The following is a 23,249-nucleotide window of genomic DNA, read 5'->3' on the forward strand; positions in this document are numbered from 1 at the left end:
TGGTTTATGCCTCCACAGCTGCTCAATCTCGGGCAGTTGGTTGTATTTCCTCGGGGTGATATAACTCTTCTACTCCATTAATAACGGAGCCACCAGCGATCCCATCAATCTGTGGCTGCAGACACGGGCCCTTGTCATGTAGGTGCTACAGGCCTGCGCGGTCACATGGCCGGCCGGCCAATGGGCTGAATGAAATCAGCACCTTGTAAATCAGCGTTGACAGCGAGATACGTGTGTTTCCTATGAAGTCAATAAATGGGAAATCAGTCAGGGATTTATGAATAGGCCTGGCTGATTGGTGTTCTGTGCAAAAGCTAAATTAGATCCGTGAGAATGGCAGTATCTCAGCAGGGCAGAGGTGTATTGCTGAAGTGACATTTAACAACAGTAAAAGGGAGAAAATACACCTTCTGTGCGTTTGAATTCACTCCCCCGCGGCTGCACTTCCAGGGGCAAGTTGTGCTCTGTGTCAAGGTGTGAAAGTGCAGGCTGATCATGCAGAACATGTTTTTAAAAGGCAATGGTTTAAGTTGATCACGATGAAATGAGGCAGGGCTTCACATCCCATGGTTGCAACCTTTTCATGACGTCGAGCCAGTTGTTTTGGTCCCCTCTGCCCAATCGGAGGCTCCTCTCACATTCTACCGGAGCCGAAATGGATCTGTTCATGCAGCGGCTCTGTCCTCCCGTAAGGACCATAACGCCCTTTGTCAGGGGCTCCGTGGTACCTGACTGCTGCTTTAAACAGCAGCACTGACATGGAAACCCCATTACAGCTGCAGAACGATTTCTTTCCAGAGCAGCAGCTCCAGCACTGTAAGTACCAGCACTACTGCGGGCGGGAGGATCGGCTCAGCAAGCAGCACGACCAATGCTGCACCTGCAATAACTGCACCTGTGAAGCGAGAAAAAGCCTCGTCTTTCGCGGGACGTCGCCGACCACTGTGGGAACTTTAAGGACACCTTCGGAAACGTCTTCGAGGCAAGGTTGCCAGTACAGCGTCTGCGACTTCACACCCTCTAGTCATGGTAGTTCATCCAGACATCATCATCCTCACCATCAGCAGCAGCAGCAGCAGCAGCAGCAGCAGCAGCAGCATTGCCGCGATCGGCAGCGGGGCAGCCTGGGCAGCAGCCACAAAGACAGTAACTCCTACAATGAAATAGCCATGAGCAGCTGCAGATACAACGGCGGCGTAATGCGGCCGCTGAGCAACTTGAGCTCGTCCCGCAGAAACATACATGAGTTTGATTCCGAGTCTCAGCCCTTGCAGCCCATTTCAGCCGCAGATGCGTCGGACACTTTAGTATCCAAGCCGGAGAACAATTCCACCACCCTGATGCCTTACGCATCGGGAGACGGAGGGGGCGGCTGCGGCCACAGCGGCGGCAAATCGGGTAAAAAGAAGAACCAGAACATTGGGGAAAAGCTGGGGCACAGGAGGGCCTTGTTTGAGAAGAGGAAGCGGCTCAGCGACTATGCTTTAATCTTTGGGATGTTTGGGATCGTTGTTATGGTTATAGAGACTGAACTGTCATGGGGAGCCTATGGAAAGGTGCGTATTTACTCAAAACTCCTGGAGTCCCATTTAGACTTTTACGTTAAATTATACTGACGGAGCGAGTCTTTTGCATTACAACAACTTCTGACAAAACTGTGAAGGGGAACCATACACTTTAAAGAAACACAGGTCTGGGCTCACTGCACAGTGTCCCATGTAGTCACATTGTCCTGCCACATGCAGGCCAAAAGGCCCTTTGCTGTCCAACCATGAAGGGGAACCCCAATAATACAAGAGGGAACTGCAATGTCAGAATTTGTTGCAGTGGCATCTTCACGCACCGTATAGTTTACCATGGAAGAGTGTGATTTTTATGTCCTGATGTTGTGTCTTCTTTGGCTTTTTATGCTCTCGCTGTTTTTGCAGGAATCCCTGTATTCATTAGCTCTAAAATGCCTGATAAGCCTTTCTACAATCATACTCCTGGGGCTGATTATCATATACCATGCAAGAGAGATACAGGTAAGGTTGAAACACCTTTCTTATTCTTTAACTGTTGTTGAACTCTGACATTTTACCAAAAAATATGCTGCAAGAGCAAGTCTTGTATCACGTTTATTTAAATTTATGTTGCACTTTACGGGGTGTCACAAGTTTTTTTTATTATTTGAAAGTTACAACATAGCAAAATCTAATAAAGCGTGCTCAATTGAGGTTTCCTGCTTATTCACATAAGGCTTTAACAACTTTACACAGTGGAGTTTAATTCTCATGATGCATGATGGTGAAGGGTTTGGACCGTATAGCCTGATCATCATCTTCTGGAGCCACGTTAACAGTTCATTATACATTTTGATAAGATTTAGGAAATCCTCTCAGGGCTCAGTGGATGAATGATTGCCAGCCTCTCCTGGGAGGTTCCAACGCGCCGTTTTAATGACCTTGCCTTGGAGCATTGTTGCATTACTTACAGTCCTTCTTGCGCTTCAGCACTTGTGTCTTGGTTGAGCAGCCGCAAAATTAATGGTGCCACTTTCTGCAGGGTGAAGGCATGTTGGCAGAGAGGTCTCATGTATCCGAGGCATTCTTTAATGTAATTGACTGTAAAAGTTGAAAGGAAACACAAGCCGGGCATTTTCTCAAATCTTAACCGCCGTTTAATCATGTTAATGGGGTTTCTTACATTTACACAAGACGGTGATTTCTTAAAAAAAATGTCTTTATCTATGTTGTGCGAGCTGAGCAAGCTGTTTTCATGCACTCCTTTTTTTTTTTTACTGTATTTAAATCAATTGTCAGCATATTTTTATGAAACATAAAATAACTACACTTGGGTTTTCATTGTTTGCATAAAAAAGTTGCAGAATATTCATCATCTTTCTTGCTATTTTTAATAGTCCCAGGAGAGTATAAGTCCTTCAAATAGCCCATCAGTAAAATGTGTCACCCTGTTCAGATCTCTCATTGTGTAAGTTTCTTTATAAGAGATGACAGAAAAGCGCCATCATTACCATATTTCAGCTCACAACAGAGGCTTTTTCATTTCCCCTGCAGACAGTAGCTCTTTATAAATTAGAAAGCTTCCTTCTTCCCCTTCATTTAACTCAGATACTGTGTGAAATTCATAAACAGAGCTTTCTCACTGTTTGCTTGCACGAATGTGAAAGGTGCATTCTTTAAACATAGTGGCTCAGTTTTCGTTGTGTTAAATTAGCGCTGCCTCAGCCATACAAGTATGGTTCCGGTTTGCTTTGCTACACACATGTTTGGCCACGGATAACTGTGTTTTCTTACTGTTGTGATGATGATCTCAAGCACCATTGTTTCCTTGATCACAGGAAAGCTCGAATGCTCATTTTAGCTCCAAAAAAAACAGCTCTCCTTTCCAGCCCTTTAATTGTCAGCAGCTGCATATTTACCCCACAGGAAGGCTGCTCAAACCTCTTTGATCCAGACTCCTCTGAGTGTCAAGTCGATATCCAAAACACTTCTTCACCCTAGATAGCTCTCTCTTCACCATGAAGACATTTCCTCCTTTGCTGACCTAGAAAAAATGTATTAAGACGATTGTTTGCCTCCTGGTTGATTACTGCAATTCACTTTTCACCACACATGCACAATGATTGAAGCAGGAGCCAGAACCCTTGCGTGAATCAGAGAACATTATCCCGTCACTGCAGTCTTACTCACTAACGCTTCTTTCTAAATGCACGAGTTGATTATAAGGCCTGTCTTCTAATTCATCAAGTCCCCTTTGGAAGTAACCATCAACCAGTTCTTGAAAGTGACTCCGTCTCACTATTTAAATCCAGTTCAGAGTGTTTTATACTTCAGCTTCCACCACGCCAGCTGCTCCTTTCCTTCCCTGCCTGAGGGTCTTTTGTTCCTGTTGTTGCTAGTCTGTCATTACTTGGTTCCTGCAGACTGACATATGTGCTGGCAAACACACACACGCACGTATACACGTGCGTGCACACACAAAAAAAAAAATGAATCAATTCTAATTCTATCCTGCTAATGACACAGACCTGCAGAAATGCGTTTTCTGTCTCGCTGTCTCAGCATCTGCCTCTTTTTTTTCAACACTTTGTTGAAAACACTTGAATAGAAATAAACTTGTTAAATGTTCAGATAGATCAAGTCAAATGGATTGCAGTCAAGAATTAAGAAGTTAATCCAGAACTGTATGAAGGTTTTACTTAAAATTTCCTATTTTGTACTTCCATACAGTCAGGTGACTTCTGAGACCCGGAAAAAAATGGTGACAAATTCTCACTTTTATTGTTAATTACCTCCAACAGGGAAGCGTTGGGGCTTGTTAAATAAGTATAAGTTAAAGTAACAGAAAAGAATCATAAGAAAATTTACCAACTTCAAAACCTTTTTGCCCGAAGAGCAATCTGAACCCCAAACGAAGAAATCCAGTTGACGCTGATGTACGATGGAGAAAAGCAGCAAATTTATCACACGGGAGAAGCTGGAACAAGAGAGGGTTTGATTAATCAATTATCAGAAATGTTGGCAATGAATTTTCTGTTCACAGACTGATTGATTTGTCAACAGCTTCAGCTCTGTTGCTTAGCGGAGCAATTCTGCCTGACAAACACTTTGCCTTTAGGACGTCATGCCCCCACTTCTGCTGTTAACAGTCTGCAAACATTACGCCTAAATGGAGAAACCTGTGCAATGTCTGTTGAGTATTTTTGTCAGTAAAGTTCCTCCACAGTCTCAGAAGACATTAAACAATATTATGCAGGCTCTATAGTGCGCCCCATGACTAATAAAGTGGAGCTAATAAGCGAAATTGGCAGTGCTGGAAAAGGTATTCAGATCATTTACTTGAGCATTAAAAACCAAAGTATATAATGATATTATATGAAAACTTTACAGAAAGTAACACATGACTCACTGCAGTCCTATGTTTACTGTCAATTCTATGCATCATATACCGTGACAAATTTCTTGTACGTGTGTTCAGTACTTAGATTCAGATACCTGACCTTTTAAATAAAAGTTTTCCTCACATGCAACTGAACCTAACATGCTGACATGCTGACTAATTAAAGCCACATTTGTTAGCGCTGCATCAACCCTCTGCCTTTAAACTACGTGGCAAAATGTGATGTTCTTTCATTTTCGCTAAGCCTCTGCGAGAGCCTAATTTGTTTGCAATGTTGCAATATGCCGTTTCTGAAGTGCACTTGTCCATGTGGGGAATTTTTGCTACTGCAGTGAAATAGATTATGCATGCACATCCATGTGTACTCACAGATGCCTGTCAGATGAAGAAGGCACAAGTCAGGATGATGAAATGTTTCCTCACCATTTCTAGCCCCTTAAATCTGATTTACTTGTCAAACTTGGTGAAGACCGTGCCCTACAATTTATTATTTTTTTTATGGGGTATCGCAATGCAAAGTTTTACTTCCTCAGAGTGACTGAAAACTCTAAAGGTCGGGTCAGACGGGATAGAAGCTGGACGCCAGCTGTCATTTGAATTGTTTAGGGATACATCTGCTGTGCTGCATTGGCAGTGATGGGTGACCCGCTGAGCCAAGTGCATTAACAGGAAGAGACAACGTGTCCATGTTGTGCTAAATGTCCTTAGTGTTACTACAAGTAGGAAAAAGGGTTGAAATCTATGGCATGTATGTTTCACTCATGTCCTTTGTCTGAAGTTGGCGAGTCACCTGGCAATTTCTAAGCTTTTTGGCAAAGGTGAGTCAGTTTTGTTGGCAGGCTGCAACATAAGTAGAAACTGGAAGGTTAGAGTCTGTAGCTCTTTCATAACTTTGATTTGTCATTGTCAGATATGAGCTACAAGCTCAAAGCCTCCTCTTGCACTAGCTGCTGAAATGGTTGATGTCTTCAGTGTTTTCCCAAACAGACAGAAGCTGACATTTTGAAAGTTTTCTCTTCTTCTCGCATCAAAGGCTCTTTGCCGAGGGGCATTTGTGTTAAGGCCATTGCTATGTCACTGTACCTTGCGATGACAGTTCTGCTGAGTTTCATGAAACTAATGCAAAACGCTCTGGGGGGTGTCCTGCCTTTGATGTGTACTTTTTTTCTGATAAAAGTCGGTTGCACAATATTACATTTTACAATCTGCAGAAAAGATAAAATAGCAGCACCTCGTCCAAACCGTGCCAGCAAATCTTGCCAAAGCCAAACTTGGCTATGCTTGTCAGGAGGCCCCTGGGTGCTGTGTATGTGTCAGAGATCTGGTGTAACTGCAGGAGATGCTGTGCATTTCTCACAGTGAAATCTGTCCTCTACCTGAGGCTCCAGACTGGAGTCAGATAACCGCCGCTGGCTGGTGACCTCAATGTTTTCACTGAACTTATACAGCCTCCCAAATATTATTTATTGATGGTATTTACCACATTTTCTATCTGTGCGTGACTTAAAATATGCAGATGATTTGGGCTTATTAATGTGTGCGACCTGGTTGCCGCCACAGCACTTTAAAAAATGAATATTTATTTTATTTTGGATCGGAGATGTTTTACTGTACTTCAGCTTGAAGAGAAGAATTGTGTATGCAAATGTGACACTTATCTCACAAACAACAAAGCCAAATTGAATGTGCAACCGCCTCAGATTTACTCAGCAAAGTGGCCTTTTAGTGGTTCGCTTTGATATCATAAATAAGGCATTGCATTAATGTCTAATTGAACTGAACCTCTCAACCTAATTCACTAATGAGATTGAGCGATTTCATTCTCAGTGACAAGATATATGTTCCCATCTCCACATTACACAGATTAAATATTGAGCTGCACCCCATTAGTTATATTGAGAGTAGTGAAACCAGTAACCAACCCAGCCAGCATCGCAGGTGAGCTCCTCGGAGACTCTACGGTGCAGATGTAGGACAACGGCATGCCGGGAATGATCATCGGGACATATTCAGCTCTATTGTCTCTCAACCTGACATGAATAAACCCTTCCCGTGATGAGAGGGGGGCATGCACTCTTAGTGATTAGACTGTATTTGAAGTCCATCAGGAAAACAAGCTGAGCGACTGAGAGGCCGGCGATGCCTGGGTTTGTCCTTCCTTCCGCTGTCTCTTGCAGTGCGGTGGATAGATGTGTGTTCTCTTGTATTTAATTGTCACTGCGAAGATAGGATTTTTGAAGGTCAGGGTATTCTGACGTCTCCACATGTCTGGGTTAAGACTACAGTTAAGGACACACGCTCATGTATATGGATAAGATAAGATAAGATAAGATAAGATAAGATAAGATAAGATAAGGAAATGCATTTCTCCAGATCTCAACAACTACTGGAGGGAATTTCACGCACGTAACCATGTTTTGCAGACATTCGTGGTCTGCAGAAGATGAATCCTCATTACCCCCTGGATGAACTGTAACAGCTTCAGTGATCCCCCAATCCTTCCTCACCCTCAAACATGATCAGTGATCTCTTTGAAATGCTGTTGCAAACTGCAATTTCCCCATTGTGGGAATTTTTTTCTTATTCTTTCTTATTCTTAAATAACTTATAACTCGAAATTTAGCTTTGTGCTAAGGGCTAATCGGCAAATGTTAGCATGCTAACACGCTATTCCAAGATGGTGAACATGATAAATGGCCAGATGAGCATGTTAGCATGTTGATATTAGGCATTATCTCGCTAATTACAGCCTTATAGCGCTGTGAGCATAGCCTCAAGCTCCCAATTTAGTTTAGATCAAAATTGCTGTGGGCGCCTCAAACTGAATCCCTTTCACCACCAATTTATTTGACAGAAGGCAGAAACCTCAGAAAAAAACAGAGATCAAAACTTTCTGTCACAATCCTAATGCCACCTGCACGTTGTGGTTTGGAGACCCTACGGGCTGATACACTGGTATACATATAGTACATGTGTCCGTGCTGTATGTGTCCACTATCTTTACCCCCCTTTCGGCCTGGTTGTGAGACTCCTATTCCTTCTTTTCTAATTCGTCTTTATTTTAAAAATTTGATTTAGTCGTCTACTCATGATTAACGCGTATCTTTAATAACATTAACGTCAAGATTTCTTGATTTATGAAAATGTAATGAAACAAAGGTTTGTAATAGTTTGATCTGAATAACAGAAACTCAGTTTGAATAGAGATGTTTGGCCTCTTGGAACCTCTATTAGTTTTTCCAGACCTCTGAGTGCCTTTCAGTGCCTGTGTTTTAACTGCAATTAAGATAATTTTAAGTAATTTTATTAGCAGCGTTTAAATCGTTTGTCAACCTCCTGTAATTCATTTAAAACTTCCTGGCTCATCAGCTGTCTGGTTTAATTCCTGACTCTCTAAATCTTGAACCTAATTTAAAACCCAGTTAAATGTTTTTCCGCCACAGATGTCGTTCCCTCCACCTCTCTGTCATAACCGCTGGTTCTGCCGTTAGCATGGAATATTTCATGCTGTGAGGTAAAGGACCCTTGAGTATTGTGTTTCAGGTCATCCATTACCATAATTGCTTTTGCTCAACAAGTAGGCTTTCCTTATGCAGGCCGCTTTTAAATGTTTAATTACATTGTTTTGAGGCAACAAACTTTGTAACTGCTTGTGACAGGACCGGTTTGTTGTCTAAAATGTAAAATAAACCGCGGCTTGTGCGGCACACAAACAATAGATTTCGCTGCTTTCAGAGGCCTAATTCTGTAAGTAAGAAACCGTAGTAGAGTGGAGTCACAGCTTGTGTTTCCGTGTCTACATTACACCCAGTTGGAAAGCCAAACAGGACGAGCTGTGGTTAGAGTTACACACTTCTCTGGCAGATGTCAGTTTGTTAAAGGAGCTCAGTGTCACTCATTCGATATGAACAATGGCCTCTGAAATTTTAATTCATGTGTTTTCAGTGTTTGGGGGGGAACTTTGATTGTAGCTTTTAAATAAATATAAATGAGCTGCGGAGGCTTTGTGGGGCCGTTGTACCATTTGTTCGGGGACATGTGTTAGCAGCAGCTTCCCCAGTGTTTAGTTTTTAGTTTTTTTTTTGTAATGTGCCAGCGTGTTGACAGTTGCTATTTCTTTCCACAGTAGCTGTTTGACACGCAATCGGCTCAGAAGCTATAATGAGCGCGCCGTCCTCATTAAAGTTCGTACGTTAAAGCAAATCGGCTGACGTCTCGGAGAGCCTGTGAGGCTGTCAAACTGTAACATGTGGACCATTCATGTGTGTCTGTGAGAATAATGGCAGTGCACAGCATTATTGATTTTTCTCCATGCTTTCTCTGTCCTTGACTCGAACACATTGAATGGGACCTTTCTTTTCAATGGGAGAAATTTCAGCAATTCCATTTTATGTAACACATCAGAGCTAAATTTACAATCTGGGTCACTGATCCCATTAGCCCTTCAGGAGTGGGACAGTTTTTTATTCTATAATGAGAAATCTCAAATTAGACTAGCTGGCAAATTTTTGAGTTGTGATGTGCTTAATGGTGTGATCGTTTTCTATGTCACACAATAAAACTGTTGCTTTGACTGCAAGGCAGCTACAGGATATTAGAGCAAAGGGACTGTTAGAAAGTTACTTGCAGAAGACGCTTAGTATTGATATATGTTTGAAAAATTGCAACAAGCACGCCCCTAATATTTCAACTCCACCCCAGTTTTTAACTTAATGTTACCAGTTATTTTTACACAGCCCAGATCTCACATCGGGAGTAGATTTATCAATAGCCGCGACTATAATAAAAGAACAAATGGTGCATTTAGTCCAGCTGAATGAAGACTGAATAAGCAAATGAGAACAGAAGGCATTTAAATTTACCTTTGAGTATCTCATGAGACGGAGCACAGTTAAAACTAGTGATGGCTAGTGAAAAACTGTTTAAAAATATTCTGACAAATCCCTAAAAACTTTCCCAACACTGACATTTTGGCAGAGGCACACTCTTAGAAGAAGAAAACCCGGTGATTAAATCATTAAATGATGCCCCTTCTAACTATTACACAACACGGCATCCAGAAAGGGTCCCATCTAGCGGGGGTTTGCGGAGAACACCAGCTGATTTACAGCGCCTAAATAAAGCTATTTGCTCATCGCCCATCGTTTTGTAGCTGACAGCTGGACACTGGTGGGCGTTCCAGGCTCTGGTAATTCCCTAAAGTGCCCCTAGTGTACGGACAGCTCCTCTTGCCATCGCAGCTCTCTATTTGAAAAGAAAAACGCAGTCAAATGCCGCCATCTGGTTTCCTACTATCAACATGGTGAATATGGACGTAGTAGTAGACAGTGGACAACGTTTCCCTGCAGCGAACGTTCGGGGAATTCTTTGCTTGTGCCATGAGACAATCAACCATGTCAGGCGCTCTCATAGGTTGTTGCCTCAAAGTTGAGATTAGTTCAAGTTGGCACCTACCCTATTCACCTCTCTAATGTTTGCATTTTTTATTTATTAGTGTTGTTTTGCCTACAACTTGCTGAATTACGTTATCATTCCTTGGTCTCTTGTCACCACTTTGCTACAAGTCTCTTCCTGCATGTACGATCATCACTGTCTGAAACACCCATTCAGTTTTTTTTTTTTAAAGTTAATCCAAAATGACATCCATGCTCTCCCCAAAAAGTACACGACCTTGCTCTTTTTACTCGCACCCCCTCCTGGACGACACATTTTTGTACAGCCCCTAAACTAGACGTCGAGCTCGGCTGAAAGACGGAACTGTGCACAATCTCGTTTCCAGTTATGCTAAGCTGTAAGCAAAAACATTGTCCTGCCTGTGCACGTTTTCGTTTGAAAGCCTCAGAAGTCACTGGGCATCCCATAATTCATTACCGAGCACATCAGGGAGGTTTCCGACAAATTGTAACGGTGCAGTTTTTCTCTTTCCTTTAGATAAGAGCCTGCTCTCGTGGTAAAAACAGCCGCCTGGAAACCTCGCTCGCATTTGCTGACAACAACGTTTTGTGAAATATCTACTTCCACTCGTGACGGCTCGTACAGGCAGAGGACCTTGACGTGATTGAGTGGATGTAGAACAGGAGCAGCTGTGCAGGAATAGCGGTGCGATGTGTCAAGAGGGAGGAATTATTCAACCAGTGCAGAGGAAGTTAATACTGTTTGATAGTCTTAAATCTGCAACCCACACCAGCAAATATAAAACGATTGAGATAGTCTATCTGCAACTATAAGCTTGATCAGGGATCACTGTGAATGAACTGGTGGTGGCAGTCACTGGCTCAGCCATTAGTTCAGGGTGAATACACCGAGCAGTGAATCTTCTGACTAAACATAACTGTAGATTGGATTGAAAGAGGGGGCGAGCTAGAGGAGGGAGGAGCAGGACCATTAGGAACAGAAGTGACCGCGAGAGGAGGCTGATGAATCTGACAGAGGACACGAGCGGAGAAGAGTGATGAGAGGGGTTGAAATCCACTCGCGCCGAGGCCCCCGGTGAAACAGCCTACCTTCTGGTCAGGGTGGCCAGGCGATCAGATCCTAATGCTAATGTGGGGGCGGCAGATGTTCTGATCATTATTATGCTTTGAAGTTGAAAATGCTTTCTGCCTGCTGCTAATGTAACGCTTGGTGTAACACTTTTTAGATTATTAGTGGAGTCTGAAGGCAGTGAGAAAATTAATAGGGGGATCTTCTGGTAGTGTTTAGTGCTGGAGTGAGATCACATGATTAACAATAGGTCTGAATTTTAGGTTTTTCTTTAATTATTTGGAGTAGAGCTGCGATTATTAAACACGGTATTGTAATGTTACACATTAGAGCACAATGACCCAAAGACTTTCAAATGTCTCGTATACTTGAAAAAGACATGTTGTTTACATGCAATGGAAAGAAAAGCAACTGGAATCAGAAAGTGTTTGTGGCTATTTTTGCTTCAATGAAGATGATCCTGTTTCAGCTCTACTTTTGAGTTGCATTCCTACCATGTAGAAAGCATTAACAACAAATGGTTCCTATAAAGCGGGACAACACATGACAACAACTATTGTTTTTATATGCTTTCAGAAAAACAAATGCAAGGTATTTCAGTCTTTTGGCCTTCATCAGATGCCAGTGTGTACATCTGAGGGCCATTTCTGCATCATATCATATTATGATTTATTTTTCATTTCACTTAACTACACCTCCTCCAAATGTTTTTTCTGTTCAAAGGTCTTTGACAAATGTGGCGGATTTAGTGTCTTGCGGCAATTTGTGACTTATTCTGTAATGGGCTTAATGATTTCCTGTAGCTTCCTGTGTCAACATGATGAAAATGTTAGCTGTCTTTTGCCCTTCATTGTCCTCACGGTGCCCTTTCCCTGCAGCTATTTATGGTGGACAACGCAGCTGATGACTGGAGGATAGCCATGACATATGAGCGCATCTTCTTCATCTGCCTGGAGATCCTGGTGTGCGCCATCCACCCCATCCCAGGGAATTACACCTTCACCTGGACAGCACGCTTGGCCTACTCCTATGTGCCATCCAAGACGGATGCAGATGTGGACATCATCCTGTCCATCCCCATGTTCCTGCGGCTGTACCTCATCGCTCGTGTCATGCTGCTGCACAGCAAGCTCTTCACTGACGCCTCGTCCCGGAGTATCGGTGCACTCAACAAGATTAACTTTAACACACGCTTTGTGATGAAGACCCTCATGACCATCTGTCCCGGCACTGTGCTGCTGGTCTTCACCATCTCGCTATGGATCATCGCTGCATGGACAGTGAGAGCTTGCGAGAGGTGCCTGGATCAGTTTCTCACGCTATGCCGTGCTGCTCAGCATGAAACATAGATAAGGAGTAAAAATAGACAGAGTAGACACTTCTGCAAGATTTGCACATGCCATTAAATCATAGCCCTGCAGAATCTTGACAACAGATTTGATGTTACTGCTACAGCGGGTTACTTTTTCAATAAGAATTAGTTATAAGGTGAAGCTGGAGTGCATCAGTTTATGCAGGTGCAGGGAGTCTGGTCAATCTGTTACATGTATTATTTATTTCAGGTACCATGACAACCAAGACATAACCAGCAACTTTCTTGGAGCCATGTGGTTGATCTCAATCACGTTTCTTACCATTGGATATGGGGATATGGTCCCCCACACGTACTGTGGGAAAGGAGTCTGCCTCCTGACTGGCATTATGGTGAGTACAGCAGACTTCTGTTGCTACCTATCGATTCAAAAATGTTGACCTGTAGCTGAAATCATCGCATTTGTCCGTTCTTGTTATTTCCTAGGGCGCTGGCTGCACTGCCTTGGTGGTGGCTGTGGTGGCGAAGAAACTGGAATTAACCAAAGCTGAAAAACACGTCCACAATTTTATGATGGACACCCAGCTAACAAAAAGAGTAAGCGCCACACTCTGTCAGTGATGCGTCTCCTTTCTGCAGTCTCAGCCGAATGTCTAAAAAAAATATATATAAATATATTGTTTTGTTTCTGCTCTTCAGGTGAAAAACACAGCTGCGAATGTTCTCAGGGAGACGTGGCTCATCTACAAGAACACCAAACTGGTGAGGAAGATGGACCACGCCAGAGTCAGGAAGCACCAGAGGAAATTTCTCCAAGCCATTCACCAGTAGGTGCCACTCTCTTAAACCCCCCGACCTCTCCGTTTCCGTTGCTCTAACGCCTTTTTTTATCCAGCAGCATATTCATGTGATTCACCGCTGCAACCTGAAATCTGAATTGTTTGACACCTGTAGCAAAATTATGCGCTCGTATTACGGAAGGATCCCGGATTTCATTGCTACCTGACTTCACAGATGTGACATTGAGTTGCTGATTCTGCATGTGACAGATGATGAGGAATTCATTGATAAAAAAAAAAAAAAAGTGTTCCCTGCATCAACTGTCATCATGAAATGGACATATTTTATCTGTGTAAAACTCACTTTACCTAGAAATATTCTCAAGTTGCAGAATTCACAGCAGTATGATATTGATTTCTCCCTCGCATCTGTCAGGTGCTTACGTGTCTGTTTCGCTGTGAGTCAGGTGTCAAGCTGACCTCAGGGCCGACACATCTGGGTTTCTAGTTCTCTAGTGGCTGGTCAGACACTTACCTGTCAGCTAGTCTTTTAGTGAGTCCCCAAGGATGCCCAAAGTGCTATCTTACTCCAAAACAGTATTGATTTTTGCCTCACCTCGCTGTTGTTTTTCTTCATCCTACAGTGCTTACCAACACATTTATTCCATGGCTTCTTTTAGCAACTGACAATTAGCTTGGGGCTTTATTTAAATAAATAAGCAGATGCCCAGTGATTGTGTTAGTATATAGCTTTACGCTCAAGTAAAATGTCCTCTGCTTGTATATTTGTTTGCTTTCTGTGGGTTTTATTTACGTGCATACGGGTCTCTGTGGTCTCCTGCGTGTAACTTCGATTTGCTCGCGAATACCTTTAAAGGCATTAGGCTGTTTAATTTCAAGGAAAGGAAACGCACATACACACACAATGCATGCTGCTGCTGCAACCGGCGACCAGATTTGTGCAGTTTTATATAAGTTATTATGCCCTTGCTGTTGTATTCAGGCAATTTGCAGCAGCAATGACAATGTCTCATGTCCACCTCCTGTTCTCTAGGACAGCCTAATAATGGAAACAGCTCTGAGGTAAATCTATAGAGAACCAGATTCAATGGGGAAAAGACACGTCCAGCTTTGTTTGCAAGGACAACTACTCAGCATGGCGGCGGCGTCCTCCCGTCAAGCCTTTGTCGCGTAAAGATTTAGTTTTGTTTGTGAACAAGCATTATCCGGTAAAGCTTGAAGTGCTGCATGTAGCCTACGTGCAGGGTGTGATACTCAGACTCTGGATTGAGATTAATATAGAACAGGAAGCGCCCTGACAAGTGAAGGGTTGTAAAAGGCCTATAGGTGTGTTTGACCTTGTCATGATAGTAAATATCACATCAGATGTTGTCATGCTTGTTTCCTCTGGTCAAAAAAACGGCAAGACAGTGTGATTGTTTTCCCCTCACAAGTCCTCATCCGTCACAGTAAAGAATGTGAGGTGTAAACTGTTCTTAAACGGAGCCATAGAGGCTTTGGGGCGCTGCGTGTGTTGGTGAGTGTTCACTGATGTCAACAGGAAGGTTGTTCGGGAGGGAGGGGAGCATGCACAGCTCTGAATACAGAGAAATGACACACCGCTTTCAGGACAAATCCTTCTCTTCAGAGGTGAGGTGACAGTCTAGAGACGAGGGTTACAGCAGCAACAGATTTTGCCGTCTGAATATGTTTATCTGATGTTGTAATAATTCATTTGTCTACTTCATGTTTCCTTTTTTTTCCTGTTTGTGTCGACACAATGCAATAGAGCTCGAAAGTAAGTCTTCGCCTCACACGTAGATCTATACAGACCTGTTGTGTGCATGCTAACGAGAGCTTGTCCTTGAACCCGATAATGTTACTAAAAAAAAAATTACACTCCCTCATTTGATAAGTGAAATTCATGCCTCGACCATGCTGTAGTTTGTAGTTACTTGTTTCACATGACGCGGACGATTTTACTTAAGCTCCTGCAAAGGTTTTTATTAGTTTGAAAAAAAAAAAATAAACATTTCTTTTTATTCAGACACATCGGAATAACCATTACAAACACATTTTATCATTGAATAGACATATGCTGCACGTTACTCTATATTCACACCCACAGATTAAGTGAATTTCAATTATCAGTGATGGAGGGTGTTTTTCTTTCCATTTCTGCATGGATGTGATGAGACTTTGATCTTTAATCAGAAAGCCACTGATTAAACTCCAACCAACTGTGTTTTCACGTACCGAAGGATGACGGCTAGAGCTCTACAAGACACAGACCTGCAGTAGCACTAGTGTATAACTTAAAAATCCCCAAAAGTCATGTTATACAACAGAGCGGCCACGCTCACCCAGGTCGGAGCTCAGGGTCATCTTTCGGCGAGTGGAACCATTGTTAACGTCCGTTTCAGCATTTGCAGCCATTTCCTCCATTTCTCTGTTGGATGACACATTAGCAGAGATGCTGATCCAGTGTTACCATGGCACGTTTGCAGCAGAATAACAAGCCGTCACGCAGGAAGAATTAGTCAGCAGCAGACGCGGTTGAGACACCGCTGAGGTCATCCGGATGGCACATTTCGCCACACTGCAGGCGTGACGCGGCACACACGAGTGTCTTACAGAATGTTAAAGGCCGGAACAGCTGTGAAATCAAGTGTCTCAGCCCGGTCGGAGCGTCCCCTCTGGGAACGCTGTCCCTTTCCATCCACAAGGTTGAAGAGGGAATCATAGCAAGAAGCGAGGCAGTGAGTGGTTGTTAGCTCAGGGATCAGGAGAGTGACCTGAGAGGAAGGTCAGGGTAAAGCCTCAGAGCAATCTCGTTTGTGCTGCTGGAGAGCCTGAGACTGTGACGGACACTGTGAATCTGTCACCAGGGATGGTAAAAAAACAAGAATTTAAAAAAAAAAATAGAGGCTGCAGGATGTTCCCCCTGTCCTTTAAACTCAAGACAATTTTGCATTTCTTTCCACGGTGAGGTAAACGGAGATCTTGACAAAGAAAGCCAGTTGGGAGGGTAAAAAACAAAAAATATGGAGCTGCGCTAGCGGAGATTGCCTGAACAGATTTAGGGGGGTATTGAAAAGCTTAGCGTAGCCCTATTCCCCTGATGAATGGCAACCAGATTTAGAGTGCCCATTCAAAAGGAGAACTGCCCGGGAGGAGTGATTGACAGAGGAAAGGAGACGTAGAATATAAAAGGTGGAGTGAGTAGGCGGCTTCCTCGGCCTGACCTCGAGCTGCCCTGCGCTTCGACCCCAACTGACAGCTACTGGTCATCCAACTGTGAAATGTATAATTCTAACAGGTCTTACATCAACTGCAAAACCATTTTTATCACCGAATTAGCTTTCATGAGTTTAGAGTGACTGCCGCCTTGTTTTTATTCTCTCGTTCCATTTACTTAATCTACAAAAGAGCTATTTTTCACTTGTATCCTGTACTTTAGAGTCTTTAGCTCTGCGTGCTAAGGCCTCAGTCGTCAGGACATGCTTTCGTGCCTGTAGTTTCCCTTTTAGTGGCTCCTCTGGCACCATCTGTCGGTTCAAGCCGTCATCTTCGCTCCACATTCGCCTACGGTCAGGAACACAGAAAAATGATCCTGCAGTTGCATGAGAACAGGACTCCCCGGAGGCCCCATGAATCCCTCCTCGATTTTCACTTAATTCACACACGAACTAATAATCGGCCCACGCTCAAACTGCATTAATGCTACTTTTTCTCATCATTTGATCGAAATCCGAAACGTAGGCGAACTTGCCTTCATGATGCCACCTCGTTATTGTGCTCACTGTAATTTAGCAGCCGCGTGTGATTCAGGCGGTGGGAGGGGGGGGTTGTCTTTAATATCTCGAAACCACATGTGGCTGGCGCTACACAATACTGCACCGTTGCTGTTTTTCAGCCCCCCGAGTAGAAGACTGAAAACAGGCCTTAGACGCTTAATTAAACAGGAGATGTGAATTATTTAAGCATGTTGTATGAAGTAGGTAAGCTATATTTTCTGACTTTGCAGGCAAGATTTCTGGATGATAAGAAAACGGCCAATATTGCAGGATATTCTATCTCAAAAATAAAAGTAGGATTTTTTTTATCGGTCATGAAAGATTGATATTTAAGTGTCAATTTTTATTTATTTTTTCCATTTATACTGGAAAATGTCAAAAGGGAACTGTCCACATACTGTAGCTGCTATCTAAAGGTTAAGGTTTGGCTTTTTGAGAGACTAAATAATTTATAAACGTAGAGAGAAGAGTTTGTTTAACCAGAAGGAACCTTTAAAAGACGTAAAAGTGGGCCTTTTCTGGCATTTTATAGGTAGATGCAGGACATGATAAATGCCGTAACTTCTCTGATATGAGCATACCCCTCTTTATTTAATTTTTTTCAGTATGGTTGTACATACTGGTTGAGTAGGACGACGCAGAGCTGTTCTCATTCTCCTCAGTGGCAGCTCTCCCCCCTCCTGTGGTCTCCTTTCCACTTGCATGCAGCTCAACCAAACAGACTGCCCCCTTCAATCCTTGCATTCTCTTACACACGTCCTGTGCATGTCCTAGGAGTGTTCTCCATGCCTTGTGTGTGCACAAATTTAAAAAGCAAATGATCGATTCTTATAGCGTTAATTTATTGGGTTCTGAATGGTCTTGTGTTCAGATTGAGAAGTGTTAAAATGGAGCAACGCAAGCTGAATGACCAAGCAAACTCACTAGTGGACCTTGCTAAGGTAAGCTAGACTAACAGTCTACTGCTGCATTGTGCATTAGGTTTCTTTCTATTGTGTGTCTGAATTCAATGCATGCCAGCTTTCTAATATAATCAAAGTCTACAGGTGTCAAATAAACAGACAGGCGTTACATCAGTGTGGTGATTCTGGTTGACTGCACTCATCTGGGTGTGAAATAATAACTTCCATTCATCTTACAGTGCAAATTACTATCCAGGGGCCATGTTCTCCTGCAAATTACTGAATGAGACTAACAGGAAACTCCTTTGGGTATGCAAAAGCCCAGTGCAGTTTTTCACTTTATGTATTCTCTGATGTTTGTCTCCAGATGCGCTAAACCGAAGTCGACAAACCTTAGGGAAAGACCAGGCAGTGCGCCAGCCTGACACAGCAGAAACAGTAACCTGGGAAGGGAGACACACTGTGATCTGATGATTCAGGCAGAAATAAAGGCAGAGAGAAAAAAAAAAGAGCAGAGAAAGCCAGAGCGCTTTGACATTCAAGAGTACATCCCATTCAAGCTGGATTCAGGCCAGCATGACGTGAAAGGTATTACTTAATGTCGCCTAATCACCTCATGCTGTAAAACAGCAGCGAGACTTGGGATGTGACATTGGACGAGGTGGATTGTGGTCACTGAGCTGGATCTTTGATTGTTGTTGTAAGAGTCTGCAGCCACAAGAAGGCAGTGTAGCTTCGGTCCTTTACTGCTCTCAGTGGGAAGATGGAGCTAAATAGAGCTGAACACATCTTTGGAAGATGCATCACCACTGCAGTGCACAGCGAAATTCCTCAGATCACAGTGTATCCCCTTAATTCATTACCTCCCCGGCAGTCCCTTATAGGCTTTGTTATTTCATTCAATACGATGTAAGTGATGCATTTTGTTGAAGATTGTTTTTTTTTTGTTTTTTTTCCCCCCGCAGCATTTTCCATTTGCAAATTGCAAAATTGCTCACTCAAGCTGCTGTTTGAGACAATCTCTGCCACTCTCCTCTCTCTTCTTGTCTTATTATCCTGTTCAGAAATGGGTCGATCGTGTCAATTTGGGGTTTTATTTTACGTCTGAAGCCAATCTATAATAACCACCTGTATTCTTGCTTCAATCGTTTCCTCTTTCTATCTATAATATTTGCTCTCTCATGGTTTACTGGACCTCTTCTCCTGCTCTCAGGCATTTTAAGACATCACTATTTAATGCGTTCTTGTTTCATTCCATGACTCACAGATGAACCTCGGGTTAGTTCAGGTCTACATGCGGCCTGTGTCCGGTTTCAGTTAACTTCTATTATAGGATTATAGGAAGAAGAAGATCATATGCTGCTTAAAATAACACAAATTCTAATTCCATACATAATGATTAGGTTTTCTTGTTTGTAATCCAATGAAAAGGCTTTACATAACAAGAAATTAAGGATTAATCCACGTGAATAAATAACACAACAGTGTGAAACTTTCATCTCAGGCTGTCAGACTGAGCGCTGTCAGGGCTTCTTTAGTCCTCACTGATTCACATAAACAACCTATCCCATCATTCTCGCCTCAGATCAGAGGAGGATAAGGTAAGTGATGGATGACATCGCCTCTAGGCTGCCAGGGATTATTAGTCTGAATAATAACTCAGAAGCCGTCCTCTGGCAGCATCACTCCCACTCCTCATCTGAAATGTGACATGGATTTCTCCGTCTGTTGTTGACTATTTCGGAGGAACCTCTGGGATTTTAGCAAAACAGCGGCTACAGTATATTTGTAAGGACTGTTAACAGACAGCTGATGCGTTGAAAGAGGAGAAAGCGTCATGCAAAGTCAGCAGCCACCTTTCTTGTCTCCTCAAGGTTATATACTAATATGCTCGTATGAAACGTGTCCTTCTAGATCAGTTTCTGACAGAAAATGAGCCGGCTCTAGCGCTGTAGCGTAAAAATAGCCTAACCTGGCGTTTATCTGACCTTTTCTACTTTTCTGTTTTCTGACGGGAAAGTTGCCAACCAGATGGATAGCATGACACCATAATAAAAGCATTTACTCGTAACTTTAACATTTTATGTTATGTAAGTTGCTGACATTAAAGGATTGATTCTCATTTTTTTTTTTTCCAACTTAGGTCTTTGAACTAATGCCTCACATTCCCATAAGTACACTTTGCTAATGCTAATTCTTTAGCCACAAACTAACCTCTCTATTCAGTGTACAATTTGAACAGTAAGTAAAATGTGCAGTGTTTTTTCAGTGCAAAAATGTATTAATGTATGTGTTGCTGTCCTCCTTCCTTAGCTTAGTAAAATATTGTAGTACAAAAAAGGGAACTTTGTACTAAAAAGACTTCCAATGCTTTTTCCTTTTTTAAAGCTTTATTAGCTCATGTTTCTCCTCATTTTTTTCCACTTATGGGCATGTTAGTATTATTTCAAAATGGACTCGAGGTGACTATAGCCATTAAATTATTCTTTATTTGTTGGACAGTCATTGTTATTTACACACAGCTACGAGCCTTAATTTGTTGTGTTGGGAATGGGAATCTTTCAGTGTGAATCTCACAGACCTTTTACGTCTCCTCTCTCTCGTCACATTTCGTGTTTTAAAAAAAAAAAGTGAAAAAGTGCATTTTTCTATAATCTTGTGGTTTCATAATGGACACATCCAGCATTTTCAGGCTGTCCATGAAAGATGACGCCGATTTGGAAAATGGTCGGATTAAGTGTGTTTCATCTCTCCTGTTCCAGACTCAGAACATCATGTATGACATGATATCGGACTTGAACGAGAGGGGAGAGGACATGGAGAAGAGGATCGCCCTGCTGGAGACAAAGCTGGAGACTCTACTGAGTAATTTGCAAGCTCTGCCCGGACTCATCAGCCAGGTCATCAGCCAGCAGCACAGGGACTTCCTGGAGGTGCAGCTCCAGCCTTATGACAAACACAGCCCTGAGCGCTCACAGTCAGTGTCCCGACGGAGGTCGTCCTCCACAGCACCGCCCACCTCCTCCGAGAGCAGCTAGAGTCCAAGGGGAATGCCTCCAGTGATGACTTTTGCCATCATATGGCCAAGTTGCATTTATCGTAAAGCCTTATGGTTTCAATAAGTATTATCCAAATTCTGATGACAGAATCCAAGATACTGGGGACAATGCATTTTAATGGATAACATCATGCTGTTATTTGTTTTTTATTACCTCAAAAGATGTTGTTATCCTTGCTCTGGTGACATGACTACTACGAATAATGGCGCTTCCCTCAGTAAAAGGCCTATCGATGGGGCTGTGATAAGAACTCTTCTCCATCTCTATGCAGAGGTAGCCAGTTTTAGATGGCAAGGTTACCAAGTGTGAAACTATTGCACTAAAATAGTGCTTCTCACAGACTTTGTGCTTCTGCTGGCTTGATTCAGTTGCTGTGTTCCTCAAAGCAAAGTGAGAAACCACTGAGAAATCAGTCAGGGAGCATGTCAGTGATATTGAATAAAAAATGCTGTGTTTGATGGACTGGAGTGAACTGAGACCGGAAGGCAGATGAAAATCGCTTCTACACACTGTCACTCAGAGATAACTTAAAAAGCTTGAAATGAGGATAAAAAATATATATCTTTTAGGTTAGAAACAGCATCAACTATAGCGGTTTTCTTTTGCAGAGTGCCCCTGTAGAATGACTATTTTTGGGGCGACGTTGCAAATAATTTACTCCTCTAGTCAAAATGAATGCATCAAAATCTGTACTTGCACTTACTTTTTAATCAATGCACTTCAATGCTGACTGAAATATGATATAAAGATGCGTTGCTCATTAAAAGAAGAACATTTGAGATGTTTGGGCATGGGTTTATTATTGTCAGTTCTCAAGTTGTGGCTAGTGTTGATGAATCGAGTCGAAGCCCCTTTTCTGTTTTCCACACTGACGTAGACTTGTAGAGGTCTAAAGAGATGTATTGGGTGATGATGAATTCAGTAATTACCCCCTGTCTTGCTGTGTCTCACCTCCTGCCCTTCCTCCCTGTGCTGTTTATGCTTGCTGTCACCCCAGCCAGGCAACCACAAACACTGAACAACAACTGTAAACCGTATCTACCTTTTAAAAAGAAAATGCCTATTTTTATATATTTTGATGAGGACAAGCACACCTCTTACAATTAAACAAACAACAACGAGGATCTGTGAAGCGACAGATTTGACATATCTAGTGTATATGTTGGACTGGAGTTCAGATACATTAAGCTGTCCATGAGGTTCTTTCCTGAACATAAGAGTGATTTAAAACTTGCATTATTCTTCAGACTGCATTTATTTTTTACAGCAAATGCTTTAGATGACACTGCTGGTTGAGCTGGAAGAGCAGACAGGTAAATCTACCTATTGGGACTGGAATGTATTAGATTTAGAAGTTTTAATGTCTAAACTTCAATTAAAATGTTCTGATTCAAATATCCCCCCTTGGGGCATTCATAGAGTTTCTCTCCATGAATACTGTGTGAAAAGCCCTGATGTGGAGAGGATACCTTTTAGATGTGAATACTCAGCATAATATGACAGTAGTTGTTAAAAGAAACCTTTTTCAAAGTTCACAGAACGCAGCATGGGTCAGAGGAGATCTGGTGGTCACTCATCAAGTCAGCAGCACTGACCTTGTTCAACCAGCTCACCCACAAACCAACATATCGGTCAGAAGGTCAACAAAACGATAACAGATGTTCAGTCCACAAACTTTAGCAGCATAGATACCAATGAGAGATTATACTGTATGCGACTTAAACGATAAACAATTAAACACTAAAAGTATACAATTTGACAAGTTTGCGTCCTTTTTTTATTGTGTGGGATTTTACATTTACATACATTGTGCATGTGTGTGTGTGTGTGTGTGTGTGTGTGTGTGCCCCTGCATAAACAATTTGAAATATGAGTGAATCAGTCCAAATCCTCCTTCAGTTAAAGTTTATTTAGTTTTGCCTATCTCACTTTGTCACCCATTATTTTGGTATATCTAAGGTGCATTGTGCCCTAGACGGTGGGATTATAATTTAGGCTGTAAGAGGCTTTACATA

The 23,249-nt window shown here is 42.5% G+C and overlaps 1 protein-coding gene across 2 annotated transcripts; it reads left to right on the top strand.

Annotated features, from left to right (window-relative positions):
- Positions 1-299: 299 nt before the first annotated feature.
- kcnn2 (potassium calcium-activated channel subfamily N member 2) lies at positions 300-23,064 on the top strand. 2 transcript variants are annotated; one of them, XM_084572490.1, is made up of 8 exons: positions 300-1,556; positions 1,929-2,024; positions 12,264-12,682; positions 12,948-13,089; positions 13,184-13,294; positions 13,397-13,524; positions 18,145-18,214; positions 20,938-23,064. In XM_084572490.1, exons 1-8 carry the CDS (start codon positions 759-761, stop codon positions 21,211-21,213), a joined length of 2,040 nt encoding a protein of 679 aa, XP_084428616.1. In that variant the 5' UTR covers positions 300-758; the 3' UTR covers positions 21,214-23,064. The 2 variants fall into 2 exon arrangements, with proteins under 2 accessions (XP_084428616.1, XP_084428615.1); XM_084572489.1 differs by lacking the exon at positions 18,145-18,214 and having other exon boundaries at positions 20,938-21,103.
- Positions 23,065-23,249: the final 185 nt, after the last annotated feature.

This window comes from Chelon labrosus (genome assembly GCF_963514085.1).
Source record: "Chelon labrosus genome assembly, chromosome: 22".
Taxonomy (NCBI): domain Eukaryota; kingdom Metazoa; phylum Chordata; class Actinopteri; order Mugiliformes; family Mugilidae; genus Chelon; species Chelon labrosus.

What these genes read in the sequence shown, in the direction of transcription:
- kcnn2 (XM_084572490.1), top strand. Translation starts at nt 759, where the DNA reads ATGGAAACCCCATTACAGCTGCAGAACGATTTCTTTCCAGAGCAGCAG. An exon ending in GCCTCCTGACTGGCATTATG is followed by an intron (nt 13,090 to 13,183) that starts GTGAGTACAGCA and finishes GTTATTTCCTAG; the next exon opens with GGCGCTGGCTGCACTGCCTT. An exon ending in CACTAGTGGACCTTGCTAAG is followed by an intron (nt 18,215 to 20,937) that starts GTAAGCTAGACT and finishes CTCCTGTTCCAG; the next exon opens with ACTCAGAACATCATGTATGA.